Source organism: Dendrobates tinctorius, unplaced genomic scaffold (genome assembly GCF_039654945.1).
Source record: "Dendrobates tinctorius isolate UK_male_01 unplaced genomic scaffold, ASM3965494v1 ptg000097l, whole genome shotgun sequence".
In the NCBI taxonomy this organism is placed as follows: Eukaryota; Metazoa; Chordata; class Amphibia; order Anura; family Dendrobatidae; genus Dendrobates; species Dendrobates tinctorius.
In genome coordinates this window covers 2,194,983-2,210,303 of record NW_027361765.1, presented here as the reverse complement: position 1 = coordinate 2,210,303, position 15,321 = coordinate 2,194,983, and the positions used below count along the sequence as shown (strand labels likewise).

General features: G+C 47.7%; 1 protein-coding gene across 1 annotated transcript; it reads left to right on the top strand.

Moving 5' to 3' along the window:
• The first annotated feature begins 14,073 nt into the window (after positions 1-14,073).
• LOC141098979 (olfactory receptor 5B21-like) lies at positions 14,074-15,036 on the top strand. The gene has a single exon (XM_073587034.1). The coding sequence runs from the start codon at positions 14,074-14,076 to the stop codon at positions 15,034-15,036; it is 963 nt and encodes a 320-aa protein (XP_073443135.1).
• Positions 15,037-15,321: the final 285 nt, after the last annotated feature.

The following is a 15,321-nucleotide window of genomic DNA, read 5'->3' as shown; positions in this document are numbered from 1 at the left end:
ATGTGACCGAGCCTACTACTATCCTGGGTGAGGGGGTAGTTCTTTCTGCCATTTCGCCCGATTTGAGATGCGCCCTGGAGGAATTTCAGGAGGATAAACCTGAGCGTTGCCCTATGGGAAGATTGTATGTTCCTGACCAGTGGAGAAAGAGAGTGATGTCTGAAGTCCATTGCTCTGCATTGGCTGGTCATTCGGGTATTTTTGGTACCAGAGATTTGGTGAGTCGGTCGTTTTGGTGGCCTGCCTTATCTCGTGATGTCAGAAATTTTGTACAGTCCTGTGGGACTTGTTCTCGGTCTAAACCCTGTTCTATTGGGTTGCTGATGCCCCTGCCGGTGCCCAAGAGGCCATGGACCCATATCTCAATGGATTTTATTTCTGATCTTCCTGTCTCTCAGAGAATGACTGTTATCTGGGTGATTTGTGATAGATTTTCGAAGATGGTCCATCTTGTACCACTCCCAAAGTTGCCATCTTCCGCTGAGTTGGTACCCTTGTTTTTACAACAGGTGGTTCTGTTACACGGGATTCCTGAGAACATTGAGTCCGATAGAGGGGTCCAGTTTGTTTCCAGATTCTGGAAAGCCTTTTGTTCCAATCTGGGAATTCTGTTATCCTTCTCCAGCGTTTCAACCCCAGACCAATGGACAGACTGAGAGAACAAACCAGACCCTGGAGTCTTATTTAAGATGTTTTATATCTGCTGATCAAGATGATTGGGTCTCATTTTTGCCCTTGGCCGAATTTGCGCTGAACAATAGAGCTAGTTCTGCCACTTTGATGTCACCCTATTTCTGTAATTTTTGGTTTCATCCTCGATTCTATTCAGGGCAAGTGGAATCTTCGTCCTGCCTAGGTGTGGACACTGTGGTTGTGAGAATGCAGCAGATATGGGACCAAGTGGTGAATAAGTTGTCACTCTCTCAAGAAAAGGCCCAGCGTTTTTCCAACCGGCATAGGACCATTGGTCCCCGGTTTAAAGTGGGTGATATGGTTTGGTTGTCGTCTAAGAATATTCCCATGAAGGTTGCCTCTCAATTTAATCCCAGATTTATTGGACCTTATAAGATTTTGGAGATTCTTAATCCTGTTTCTTTTCGATTGGCTCTTCCAGTTACATTCAAAATCCATAACGTATTTCACAAGTCACTGTTGAAGATGTTTGTTGAGCCAGTAGTTCCTGTGGAGGCACCTCCTGACCCTGTATTGGTTAAAGGCAATGTGGAATATGAGGTAGAGAAAATATTGGATTCTCGTTTGGTTAGACGGAGACTCCAGTATTTGGTCAAATGGAAGGGATATGGCCAGGAGGATAATTCTTGGGTCTCTGCCTCTGATATTCATGCCTATAAATTGGTTCGTGCTTTTCACCGGGCCATCCTGATTGGCCTGATGGCATGGATGTGGGTTAGGTGACCCCTCCTCAAGGGGGGGTACTGTTATGAGCTCATTTTCTGCTCCTCCAGTTGAGAGTTCTCCTTCCGTTCTCCCTCTGGTGGTGACAGGAGGTAGTGAGGTTGGTTTAAGTGGTAGTGATCTGCCACCTGATGAGAAGGATAACGATTGGATCTCTGGAGTATCAGACTGGATATAAGACAGCCGACGCCCTATCCTGCTGCTGGTGATTCAGTCTGCTTCTCAGGTCTTAGACTTCAGCTCTCTTCCAGTATTCTTAAGTTAAGTTTGTTTTTTGCTAATGTTCACACTTGCGCTTGTTGGTCAGTTCAGTTTCTTATGTGGTCAGCTCGCCCCTGCTGGGGCTATGCTGAACTTCCACTCCTATTTATCTGTATCTGCCAATTTGCCTTTTGTCTCTTATTAGATTGGCCTCTTTTTGCTCTGTTTCAGAATATTTCAGAGTGCTGATATAGTGGGAGAAGTCTAGTGACTTCAGGGTTAATTTTGCTATCAGACGTGTTGGACATTTTTTTTGGTAGGGTTTTTTGGCAGATTGCAGACAGTGGCTTTCCTTTCCTGTCCTTTCTAGTTAGTCGGGCCCCATCGTTTTCTCAGCCTATTTTCCTGCCTGTGTATGTGTTTTCATCTTGGTTCACCGTCAATACATGTGTGAGGGCTGTCTTTTCCTTTGGGGTCTGCTCTGGGGCAGTTAGTTTTCCCTTTTCTTTCTTTAGGTTTATGTAGTCCTCCGGTGGTGATGAGGCATCTAGGAACAACATAGGCACGCTCCACTGCTACTATTAGTTGTGTGCTTAAGATCAGGGATCTGCAATCTGCATAGTGACCAACCTCTCTGATTTTCTGGGACTTAGCTTTTTGTTGTTCCTCCTCAGTGACCCATTCATAACAGTAATGCCACTGTGGCGACCGTACTCCTGGGGGTGCCACAAGTGCACTGATGCCCAGCCTCTGCTAGATGATTCTGCTGGTACATTTGACCTAGACCACTACATTCCCCTCGTACTCTACACAGCCAGAAACTGAGCCTGATGAAACTCAGGTTCCCCTTCCCGCATAATATACCACCTTACACAGTGACAAAGAGGAAGGTGCAGATGAAAGTGCAGGTTCCTTGAGCAGGTGGGGGGGCATACTCATGGGCGATGGCACAGGACCCCTCATAGTACGCAAAAGTGTCTCTGCCGGTGGAAGGGCCCACCCGCCGTCAGACACACCGTTGTACTATGAGGGGGCCTGTGCCGTCGCCAACGAGTGGGCCCCCCCTGCTTGCTCAGGATCACAGCACTTGCAAAGTTGAAATACTTACCTCTCCCTGCTCCACCGCCGTGACATCTTTCGCGTTTCCTGACAGTGACATTCTGGTCAGAGAGCGCGATGACATCACGTCTGTACACCCTCTGCCTAAACAGTCCAAGTGCAGTGAGATGGAAGATGGGGACAATGAGGAGTCCAGACTAGTACAGGGATTCCCTAGCGAGGAGACTTATTTAATTGTTTTCAATGTTGGGACAGCTACTTTTGGGGAGCACTTTACTCTGGAGAATGATATATGAGGCCCACCATACATTGGAGCATTCCAAAGGTGGACATCAGACACTGGAGCAGCATTTACAGGGCCCATTATGTATTGGAGCATTAGAAATGGGGCCCATTATATATGGAGCATTATTTGGGCCCATAACACAGTGGAGCTTCATCCATGGGGACCAACATATACTGTAGCATTATGTGGAGCTCATCATATACTGTTTCAAACATTATATGGGACCAATGATTCTGTATGGAGAAATATATGGGCCTCATTACTCTGTATAGCGCACTATGCGGTGGCCATAATACTGTATGGAGTAATATACTGTCCGTTTTTGGAGCTATTGGAGAATTTAAAATGGATATCAGTCATGAGATGTAAGAAGTGAAGTATTTTTCATTGTACTATGCCGCTATTTCTCTGCCGTATCAGAGGATCATGAATTGTGGCATGTGTTAAAAGAGCCCAGTGACACTCTTTGGCCCAGGGCCCACGAAAATCTGGAGCCAGCCCTACCCCCCCAACTTTACGCCAAATAACCCCCAATTTTCAATGCCTAACTATTATTATTAAGTAAATTAAGGTTGACAAGCTTAAGTAATAAGAATTGATGTTTTGGCATTAAAATGGGCACTGTAGGTGTGTTTCCTGTCCTCAACTCCCTGCCGACCTTGGTTCCCCATTGACTTGTATTGGGTTTCGTGTTTCAGTCGGCCTTCGACTTTTCACGATAATCGGCCGATTTCGTTCGACCCGACTTTGGAGAAAGTCGGGTTTCATGAAACCCGACTCGACCCGAAAAAAGGCAAAGTCGCTCATCTCTACTTACTGCGTGTAACTATTGCCTTTTCTATCATTTGATCTTTGAGTGCCATGTATAGGAAATAGGATGCAATGAAATCTTTGGTAAAGTAACATGACAATTATATTGATTTCCAATGCACATTGTAATCTTTGTATAGTTAATACGTAGGAATAAGTCTGTGTTGTTGTTCTATACAAAGTTAGCCTATGTTTTTGTACCAGGAATATTGCTAATACTAGAATAGCAAAGATCATTATGTAGTATCCGCAGCAGTTATGCTTCATGACACTGGAATATAGATAAAGGTCTAATAAAAACAGCTTTATAAAATAGTTTGATTCCGGTATTTCTACGAGTACTTGACAAAGGGTGGACCCCTAAAACATAGGTTGGATGTTCAGTCCCTAAGGTCGAGGTCTCACAAGCCTAGATTTTCTCATTGGAGCGATTATGCTGATGACACTTGTATCAAACTCTATTAGAGTCTGAGCCGAGGTCACCTTAGTGTGGTCAAATTCTCTCACATGAGAGAATCATAGCACAAGTGTGGAGAAGTTGGAGAACTTAATTTCTCCACGCCTTTATTGTCTGAGTCTGCGAATGTCGGACTACACTCGAATGTCGGACTACACTCACATGAGAGAATCCTAGCACAAGTGTGGAGAAGTTGGAAAACTTAATTTCTCCACAACTTCATTGTCTGAGTCTGCGAATGTTGGACTACACTCGAATGAGATCTGAATGCAGCCTGATATTTCACATGCTTCCATAGACTTGTATGGGTGCCCATGATCCGAATTCCGACATCGAATTGGTATAAGAAAAATAATCATCGATCTACACTGCCCCATTGTATAGCATTGATCCCAGTACTAACCATTTAAACACTGGATAGCATTCGGTCATGTTGTAAACTTACGTGAGCAACCCCTAATGTTGCATCTCTGCTTGATCTAACTGGAATGGAGTTTTCTGCTTCGTTCATGTTGTGCCTGCCGGCGCTCACCTGGGGTCCTCCTCCAGCCGGCGACCCTCCTCTCTGATCTCGCGCCGTCCCCTCTCTGGCTTTGCAGGGGTTTGGCGCATCGGAGGCCCGCGCATGCGCGCTCGCTCTTCCTCGGCCTCTGTGCATCATGGGGGCACGTGACCCGGTGGCTCCACCCCCATCATGGCGGCGCCCACCGGGTATTTCAGTCGGGCGTCGGGACAGGTAAGACGCCTGTTTGTCTTAGTCCGTGGCGCCGCTATCCTTGCGCAGCGTCACCCCTGGCCATCAGGTCGCCACGCACCCTCTGTGCTGCGCTCTCCTGTATCTCAGCCTTTGTCCCCGTCTGTAGCCTGCTCCCGTGTCTCCCTGTCTCTGCCTACCGTCCTCCTTGGTTCCTCTGTTTCCTCCTCCTGTGTTCCCGTGCCGGTCCCTGTAACTCTGCCCTATTGTTACCTCCCTCCTGTATTTTACGCTCCTTCCCCTGTCTCATTCCTTGTCTCATTTCCCAGGCCCAGCCTTTCCTAATCCCCTTTCCCTCATCTTCCTTTCAGCTTCTGGTCCCGGTTCCGTCCTGACCCTTCGGGCTTCCACAGCCTACCTCCTGCTTCGTTGGATCTGCGCTACCCCTCGTATACCTTTCTCCACTCTGATCTGATCTGCTCTCCTGTATTTACCCTGGGTCGTCCCTTTGGTTCCGGCTGTCGTGGTTCCATCTCCCTTGGGCCTGCCCCTAACACTCCCTGTATAGGGGGTGGGCATCACCTGGTCCGCTCGCCCACGGGGGCTCTGGAGCCACGACCCAGAGGGTCCACTCTCAGGTTTTCTACCTAGAAATCCTAACAGAACAAACAGGCCATGGACCCCGCCGGTGCCGCTGCGGTTCAAAAGAAGCTGCTCTTTTTACGGGAGAACCAAACCCGTATCATGGCGTTCATGAAGTCCATGAATTCCCGTCTCTCTGCGCTCCAGGCCTCTGACCCGGGGAACGCTTCCCAATTGGCTGGACTGCAACAAGAGCTGGCACAGCAGAGAGATTCCCAGGCCCATATGCTTAGTTACATGGCCTCTATAGACGACCGCTTACACTCCCTGCAGGCGGCCGCCGCGTCTCCCGTCTCAGCTTTGGCTCCTCACCCACCACCCCGCCTAGCTCGGCCACCTCGCTACAACGGGGACCCCAAGCTGTGTCGGGGTTTCCTGAACCAGTGCCGTCTCCACTTCGAACTCCTGCCCCAGCAGTACCCCACTGAACGGGCCAAGGTGGCTTTTATTGTCTCCCACCTCGAGGGAGACGCTTTGGCATGGGTTAACCCTCTCTGGGAGCAGGATGACCCTGTGGTCTCCCAGTTAAGTACCTTTTTTGAGACGTTTTGTCGAGTATTCGACGAACCGGGCCGTCTGGCCTCTACCACAGAATCCTTATTCAACCTCCACCAAGGGTCCCAAACCGTGGGTCAATATGCCATCCGGTTTCGGACTCTATCCTCGGATTTGGGGTGGAACAACAAGGCATTGGTAGGGGCCTTCTGACGAGGTCTCGCGGGTCGTATTAAGGACGAGCTGGCTGGTCATGATACACCCACCGCCTTAGAGGAACTGATTTCTCTGGCCACACGTATCGATCTACGATTCCAGGAACGTGCTCGTGAGAGGAGGCTCCCGCGTTCTTCCCCAGCCGTCCGTGGACCTCCCTGCTCTCGGTCCGGGATATCTGCTTCAGCCTCTATGCCAGAACCCATGCAGGTAGACCGGCATAAACTATCGGGACAACGCCGAGAGGAGAGGCGTACCAATGGTCTCTGTTTCTATTGTGGCAGCGACTCCCATCTGGTCCGTGCCTGCCCGGAGCGTCCGGAAAACTCCTCCGCCTAGGTCAGGAAAGAGAGGCCTCCCTAGGTGTATGTGATACCTCTCCACCCCTCACTCTGTCCATTTTGTTGCACGTTGGTGGTAAACGTTTTCCTTGGCGGCCTATGTAGATTCCGGCGCAGCAGGAAATTTTATTAGGCTCGAGGAGGTTCTTAAATTCTCGGTTCCGGTTAAGACCCTAGAAACTCCACGGATCCTCGCGTCCGTGGATGGTAAACCTCTTCAAAAGGTAGTTACCCTAATCACTCAGGAGGTAGAACTCCAGGTAGGGGCTTTTCACAAAGAGAAGATTGCCTTTTATGTCCTGGCGGGCATCTCGCACCCTATTCTTCTTGGTCTTCCCTGGTTACGGGCCCACGAGCCTACCTTAGACTGGCATAAGGGCCATATCCTGCGCTGGGGAGGGTCCTGTGGGGCGGGGTGTCTGCTGCAGGTGCGTCCCGTGGGTGGTCCCCGTTCCCTTCCTCTGGTCTCCGGGTTGCCCATCGCTTACAGCTCTTTTTCGGACGTCTTTAGCAAGAAGGAGGCCGAGAACCTCCCGCCGCACCGACCCTACGATTGCCCCATCGACCTCGTCCCTGGAGCTATCCCTCCGAGGGGCAGGATTTATCAGCTCTCGCCGGCAGAGACGCAAGCCATGTCTGAGTACGTTCAGGAGAACTTGGCCAGGGGTTTCATACGAAAGTCTTCCTCTCCTGCGGGCACAGGCTTCTTCTTTGTCTAGAAGAAGGACTGGTCGCTCCGCCAGTGCATCGACTACAGAGGTTTAAACAGCATCACGATAAAGAACAAGTACCCGTTGCCCCTCATCCCCGAACTCTTTGATCGCCTAAGAGGAGCCCAGATATTTACCAAACTTGATCTCCGAGGAGCCTATAACTTGGTCCGAATTCGCGCTGGGGATGAGTGGAAGACCGCGTTCAGTACGCGTGACGGTCACTACGAGTACCTTGTTATGCCTTTTGGCCTCTGCAATGCACCCGCAGTATTCCAGGAACTCGTCAACGATATTTTTCGAGACCTCCTCTATTCCTGTGTCGTGGTTTACCTTGACGACATCCTTGTCTTCTCCCCGGATCTCTCTACCCATCGGCGGGACGTTCGGCAAGTGTTGCTGCGTCTTAGGGAGAACCACCTCTTTGCCAAGTTGGAGAAATGCGTCTTTGAGCAACCGTCCCTGCCATTTCTAGGATACATCATTTCGAGGTCTGGACTGAGGATGGACCCTGAGAAAGTGTCCGCTGTCCTGAACTGGCCTCGTCCCCTTGGACTCAAAGCCATCCAACGTTTCCTCGGCTTTGCCAATTATTATAGGCAATTTATTCCGCACTTCTCCACCTTAACCAAGCCTATCTCTGCCCTCGTATGCAAAGGGGCAAAACCACACCTCTGGCCTCCTGAGGCAGAGGAGGCCTTTCAAGCTTTGAAGAAGAAATTCTCTACAGCGCCTGTTCTCCACCGTCCGGATGCCGATAGACCCTTTATTCTTGAGGTCGACGCATCATCTGTTGGAGCTGGAGCCGTTCTCCTGCAAAAAACCTCCACTGGTCGGACTGTTACATGTGGATTTTTCTCTAAAGCCTTTTCCCCGCCCGAGCGCAATTATTCCATTGGGGACAAGGAACTACTTGCGATAAAACTGGCTTTAGAGGAATGGCGTTACCTTCTCGAAGGAGCTGTCCACCCCTTCACAATATTTACCGACCACAAGAATCTGGCCTACGTCCAGTCTGCTCAAAGGCTCAACCCTCGGCAAGCCAGATGGTCCTTATTCTTTGGACGCTTCGTTTCGAGCTCCACTTTCGGCCGGGTAATAAAAACACCAAAGCAGATGCGCTATCGAGGTCATTCCTCCCTACGGATGAAGAGGAGGGTCCTGCTCACATCATCGATCCAGCGAAGATCGTCTCTTTAGCTCCTCTAAGTTTGGTTAATCCACCACCAGGCAAGACCTTGGTATTGGACCATGACAAAGTAAGGATTCTGCGTTGGGGGCACTCCTCTAAAGTCGCCGGGCATGCTGGAGCCAAAAGGACTCTGTCCCTCATCTCCCGCCACTATTGGTGGCCATCGCTCTACGAGGACGTCTTGGAGTTCACCGCTTCGTGTCCCTCCTGCGCCCAAAATAAAGTTCCAAGACAGTCACCCTCTGGTCTCTTACATCCGTTGCCTATACCTTCGGTCCCTTGGAGCCATATCGCCATGGTTTTTATCACTGATCTACCTCCATCCTCCGGCTGCACTGTCATTTTGGTGGTGGTGGACCGTTTTTCCAAGATGGCCCATTTTATCCCTCTGCCTGGCCTGCCTTCGGCACCCGAGTTGGCGAAGATCTTCTTGCAACATATTTTCCGACTTCATGGTTTTCCCCAGCACATCGTGTCTGACCGTGGTGTTCAATTCACCTCCCGTTTCTGGAGAGCCCTCTGCGGCTCAATGAAGGTAGCCCTGGATTTCTCTTCTGCCTACCACCCACAATCCAACGGCCAAGTGGAGCGAATCAACCAAGTGTTAACCTCTTATCTTTGGCATTTTTCTAATGCACACCAGAGCAACTGGGTCTCGCTGCTTCCTTGGGCTGAATTCGCCCACAACAATCACCCCAACGAATCCTCTTCTAAGTCCCCCTTTTTTGTGGTTTTCGGACAGCACCCGGGCATTCCTCTTCCCGTTTCCCCCGCCTCGGGCGTGCCGGCGGCAGACTCCTTGTCCTCAGAATTCTCTAAAATTTGGGAGGAGACAAAAGGGGCCCTTGAGAGAGCTAGCGATCGGATGAAGAGGTACGCCGACAAGAAACGCCTTGACGCTCCTCCTTATCAGGCGGGCGATAAGGTCTGGCTATCCTCGCGTTTCGTTCGCCTTAAGATCCCCTCTTATAAATTGGGTCCACGTTATATTGGGCCTTTTGAGATTTTGAGTCGCATCAACGACGTGGCCTATAAAATAAAACTACCTGCCTCTCTGCGAATTCCCAATACCTTCCACGTCTTGCTCCTCAAACCCACAGTATTTAATCGCTTTCACCCAGCCTCCTCCCGCGCCCCTCAACCTAGCACTGCAGAAGACATCTTTGATGTCAAGGACATCTTGGCAAAAAAGACCGTCAGGGGTAGGACCTTTTTTCTTATTGATTGGAAAGGGTTCGGTCCTGAGGAGAGGTCATGGGAACCCCGAGAGAACATCAATGCCCCTCATATCATGAGAAAATTCTTGTCCCGCCTTAAGAGGGAGGGGAGTAAGAGAGGGGGTACTGTTGTGCCTGCCGGCGCTCACCTGGGGTCCTCCTCCAGCCGGCGCCCCTCCTCTCCTCTCTCGCGCTGTCCCCTCTCTGGCTTTGCAGGGGTTCGGCGCGTCGGAGGCCCGTGCATGCGCGCTCGCTCTTCCTCGGCCTCTGTGCATCATGGAGGCACGTGACCCTGTGGCTCCGCCCCCATCATGGCGGCGCCCACCGGGTATTTCAGTCGGACGTCGGGACAGGTAAGACGCCTGTTTGTCTTAGTCCGTGGCGCCGCTATCCTTGCGCAGCGTCACCCCTGGCCATCAGGTCCCCACGCACCCTCTGTGCTGCGCTCTCCTGGATCTCAGCCTTTGTCCCCGTCTGTAGCCTGCTCCCGTGTCTCCCTGTCTCTGCCTACCGTCCTCCTTGGTTCCTCTGTTTCCTCCTCCTGTGTTCCCGTGCCGGTCCCTGTACCTCTGCCCTATTGTTACCTCCCTCCTGTATTTTACGCTCCTTCCCCTGTCTCATTCCTTGTCTCATTTCCCAGGCCCAGCCTTTCCTAATCCCCTTTCCCTCATCTTCCTTTCAGCTTCTGGTCCCGGTTCCGTCCTGACCCTTCGGGCTTCCACAGCCTGCCTCCTGCTTCGTTGGATCTGCGCTACCCCTCGTATACCTTTCTCCACGTCCCTTTGGTTCCGGCTGTCGTGGTTCCATCTCCCTTGGGCCTGCCCCTAACACTCCCTGTATAGGGGGTGGGCATCACCTGGTCCGCTCGCCCTCGGGGGCTCTGGAGCCACGACCCAGAGGGTCCACTCTCGGGTTTTCTACCTAGAAATCCTAACAGTTCACACCTCATTCTCATCTTTATCCATTTGATGCACCATGGGGAGAATGATGATAGTATTTTGCACAAGTTGTACAAAAGATTATGGTATATTGCTATTTAATATTTTCATAAAAAGAAACACTGAAAAGAAAAATACTCTGGTACGGCCTTTATTTGTTTGCTAGTACATTACCTACCCTTCTCCCCCCTCCTCCCTTCCCCCCACAAACACAGTATGATGCCACCTGACAGTAAATTCGCCCCATACAGTATAATGTCTCCACAGTGCATTACTCTCCACACAGTATGATGTCCACACAGCCAGCCAAGGACATAATGAAGCCTCAATCATAGTACATTCCCTAAGTATATTCAACACAGTGTGATACTGTCCCACTTTTGGTGCCCTCCATAGTATATTCATCCCACATTGTACAATGACCTCACAGGTCCTTATACAGTATGAAGGCCGCACAGTCCTCCATACAATATAATGTCCCCACAGTAAATCCCTTCCAAAGTATGATTCACTCACAGCTCCTTACACAGTATGATGCCCCCATAGTACATTCCCCCCAACACAGTATGATACCCCCATGCAAAGAATAATGCTCACACTGGCCTCATCACACACACACACACAGTATGATGCCCCACACAAAGAATGATGTACACACTGGCCTCCTCACACACAGCATGATGCCCCCAAAGAATGATGTACACACTGGCCTCCTCACACACAGTATGATGCCCCCACACAAAGAATGATGCACACACTGGCCCCCTCACACACAGTATGATGCCCCCATACGAAGAATGATGTACACATTGGCCTCCTCACACAAAGTATGATGCCCCCATACAAAGAATGATGCACACAATGGCCTCTTCACTAGCCTCTCCATAATCTTTGAAAATTCTTGGAGAACAGGAGAAGTCCCAGAAGACTGGAGAAGAGCAAATGTTGTTCCTATCTTCAAAAAGGGGAAGAAGGTGGACCCCGGCAACTATAGGCCAGTGAGTCTGACTTCTATACCAGGAAAGATCTTTGAACAAATCATTAAACAACATGTTTGTAAGTACCTGGATAAGAATTAAGTGATTAAACAGAGTCAGCATGGGTTTGTAACTAATAAGTCATGTCAGTCTAACTTAATTTCCTTCTATGACAGAATCACTGATTGGGTGGATCAGGGAAATGCTGTAGATATAGTATATTTTTGACAAAGTATCTCACACAATCCTTATTGAAAAAATGGCTAAGTATGGAATGGACAAGGCAACTGTTAGGTTGATTCATAACTGGCTTAGTGATAGGACCCAAAGGGTGGTCTTAAATGGCTGCACATCCAGTTGGAAGAATGTCTCAAATTGGGTACCACAGGGCTCTGTCCTGGGCCCTGTATTGTTCAACATCTTTATCAACGATTTAGATGAAGGAATTGAGGGTAAACTGATTAAATTTGCTGATGACACAAAGCTAGGAGGGATAGCTAATACTAGAGAAGAGAGAGAGAGGATTCAAAAAGATATAGATAAACTGGAGCAGTGGGCAGCAACTAACAGAATGGTTTTTAACAGGGAAAAATGCAAAGTACTACATCTAGGCAATAAAAATGAAAAAAGCATATAGAGAATGGGAGGAATAGGGCTAAGCAACAGCACATGTGAAAAAGACTTGGGTATACTAATAGATCACAGACTGAATATGAGTCAACAGTGTGATGCAGCAGCAAAAAAGGCAAATGCAATTCTAGGATGTATTAACAGAAGCATACAGTATAGATCATATGAAGTAATTGATGCCCTCTACTCCTCTTTGGTCAGACCTCATCTGGAATACTGTGTCCAGTTTTGGGCACCACATTTTAAAAAAGACCTCAACAAACTGGAGCAAGTTCAGAAAAGAGCGACCAGAATGGTGACCGGTCTGCAAACCCTGTCTTATGAGGAAAGGTTACAGGATTTGGGAATGTTTAGCTTGCAGAAGAGAAGACTGAGAGGAGATTTAATAGCTGTGTACAAATATCTCAAGGGCTGTCACATTGTAGAAGGATCATCTTTATTCTCATTTGCACAAGGAAAGACTAGAAGCAATGGGATGAAACTGAATGGGAGGAGACACAGATTAGATACTAGAAATAACCTTTTGACAGTCAGGGTGATCAATGATTGGAACAGGCTGCCATGAGAGGTGGTGAGTTCTCCTTCAAGAGAAGTCTTCAAACAGAGGCTGGACAGACATCTGTCTGGGATGATTTAGCGAATCCTGCTTTTGAGCGGGGGGTTGGACCAGATAGCCCAGGAGGTCCCTTCCAACTCTGGGATTCTATGATTCACACACAATATGATTCCCCCACGCAAAAATGATGTACACACTGGCCTCCTCACACACAGTATGATGCCCCCATACTAAGAATGATGTACACACTTGCCTCTTCACACACAGAGGGATAACTAACCAATTTCAGGACTGTCTCACTGGTTCCAGAATGGATATAAGGTAAGGTCTCAGTCTCCACTGTTGCTCAAAGCTCTGTTTGTTTTTGGGATTTGTGGGGAAACATGAGTACCCAGATAATAGCTCAAAAGCATGGAAGAATATTTAAATTCCATGCAGATGTTTTCCTTTGAACCAAAGGAACCTGGAGCTACATGATTATTACTGAGCCACTGTGAATTCCAATGGAATCAGGGAGGAAAACAGTTGTGCCATGTTCTGTCAGCAGTATAAGGGTATGTTTCCACGTTCAGTATTTGCAGCGCTTTAAATGCAGCTCTGTCCAAAGTGCTGACGGCTTTTGTACGCACAGTGATTCCGCATGTGTTCATTGAACCATCCTATACATAGACTGTGATATTTATCTTGGAGACTGAGCGTCTCCGCAAGATAAATAGACATGCTGCGGTCTATAAAGAAGCGCCACATGTCCGGATACGCAGGTCTGCCACCTACGTCTTTGAACGCATAGTGGAGATGGGATTTCACAAAATTTCCTCCACTACACTGTTACATCTGGCCGCTGCGGCTGTACGCAACGTCCAATCAGCAGCAAATACTGAACGTGGAAACATACCCTAAGTTTTTTCCCATAGACATTTAGCAATCTGAGGTTGTCAGCCATCATACATTTCATAGACAACCACATCCAATACAGGATCAGGAGATTCACAGACATATTTATCAGCCCAATTAGCAAACATAGGCATCATATAAATAGTGACAGATTCCTTTGGCTATTTTACAAAACAGTCTTTCTGAATAAGGATACTTGCACATCAATTCGGCTTTTCTGTACATTTTGTCCTTCTAACAAAAAGATAATTAGAAAGATACGGTAAATCAATTGTATGAGATGTAAAATGAGCCTAATAAATAGGCTAATGATCAGTTTTGTGATTCAGGTATGAATTCCTGATGGGATTACCAGAAGCAAGCAATCATTCCTTTATAAATGAATTTATTCTTACCGGCTTCTCTGAAAGATCTGAGCTAAGAATCTTTTTGAGCATCTTATTGTTATTCATTTATCTAACTTCTGTTTTGGGAAATGGAGGAATACTGTTTCTTGTATCTCATAATGTCAACTTTCATGTTCCCATGTACTTTTTCATAGCTAATCTGTCTCTTATAGATGTTGTGTACTCCTCTAACATTATTCCAAAAATTCTAGCTGGTCTCATTTTTGATCAGAGATCTATTTCCTATCTTGGCTGCGCCACGCAGCTTTTCTTCTACTGTGCTCTGGGCAGCACCGAATGTGTCCTTTTTGCCGTTATGGCTTATGATCGTTATATGGCGATCTGTAACCCACTAAACTACAACTTGATAATGCAACACAATGCATGTCTGAGACTTGTGCTTGTAGCTTATATCCCTGGTTTTCTGCATTCTTTAGTAGAGATTTGCTGCACTTTTCGTCTTTCCTTCTGTGAATCCAATGTCCTCCATCATTTTGTCTGTGATTTTCCTCCATTATTAAGGATCGCCTGTTCAGACACGACAATTAATGAAATGATTATATTCATTTGCTCATCTTCTATCATTACACCTTGCATTATATTCATTCTAGCATCCTATGGCTCAATTATTATTGTGGTTCGAAAAATGACAGCAGCAGGTGGGAGACAGAAAGCCTTTTCTACGTGTACCTCCCATATCACAGCAGTAGCATTATTTTATGGCACATTACTCTCTGTGTACTTCAGCCCTAAATCTCTGTCTTCAGCAGATAATGTTCATGTAGCCACCATCTTCTATACTGTGGTATTACCCATGTTAAATCCAGTCATTTATGGTTTGAGAAATAAACATATTAAATCTGCTCTAATGTCAGTTATAGTAAAATGTCATCAAGTGAGAAGGAATACATTTTTATGATGCACAAGCTGTAGAAATGCATTATTGGATCATGCACTAGATATGTATCTAGCTGTATCCTTAAAATATTTCAGGAGTCAAGAAGTTCAAAACATTTTCACATTGTGAATAGCGTTCTCTCATCTTGTCCCACTAAGCATCCAGAACAATATTTGAAAGATGTTTGATAAATCCAGTGGAATGGGTTATGGGTTGTTATTAAAGGGAACTTGTCATCAAGTTTTTGCTACCCCCATATGAGAGTAACATGATACTCCTGGCCCAGTCATTGCCTTTATTGACCAA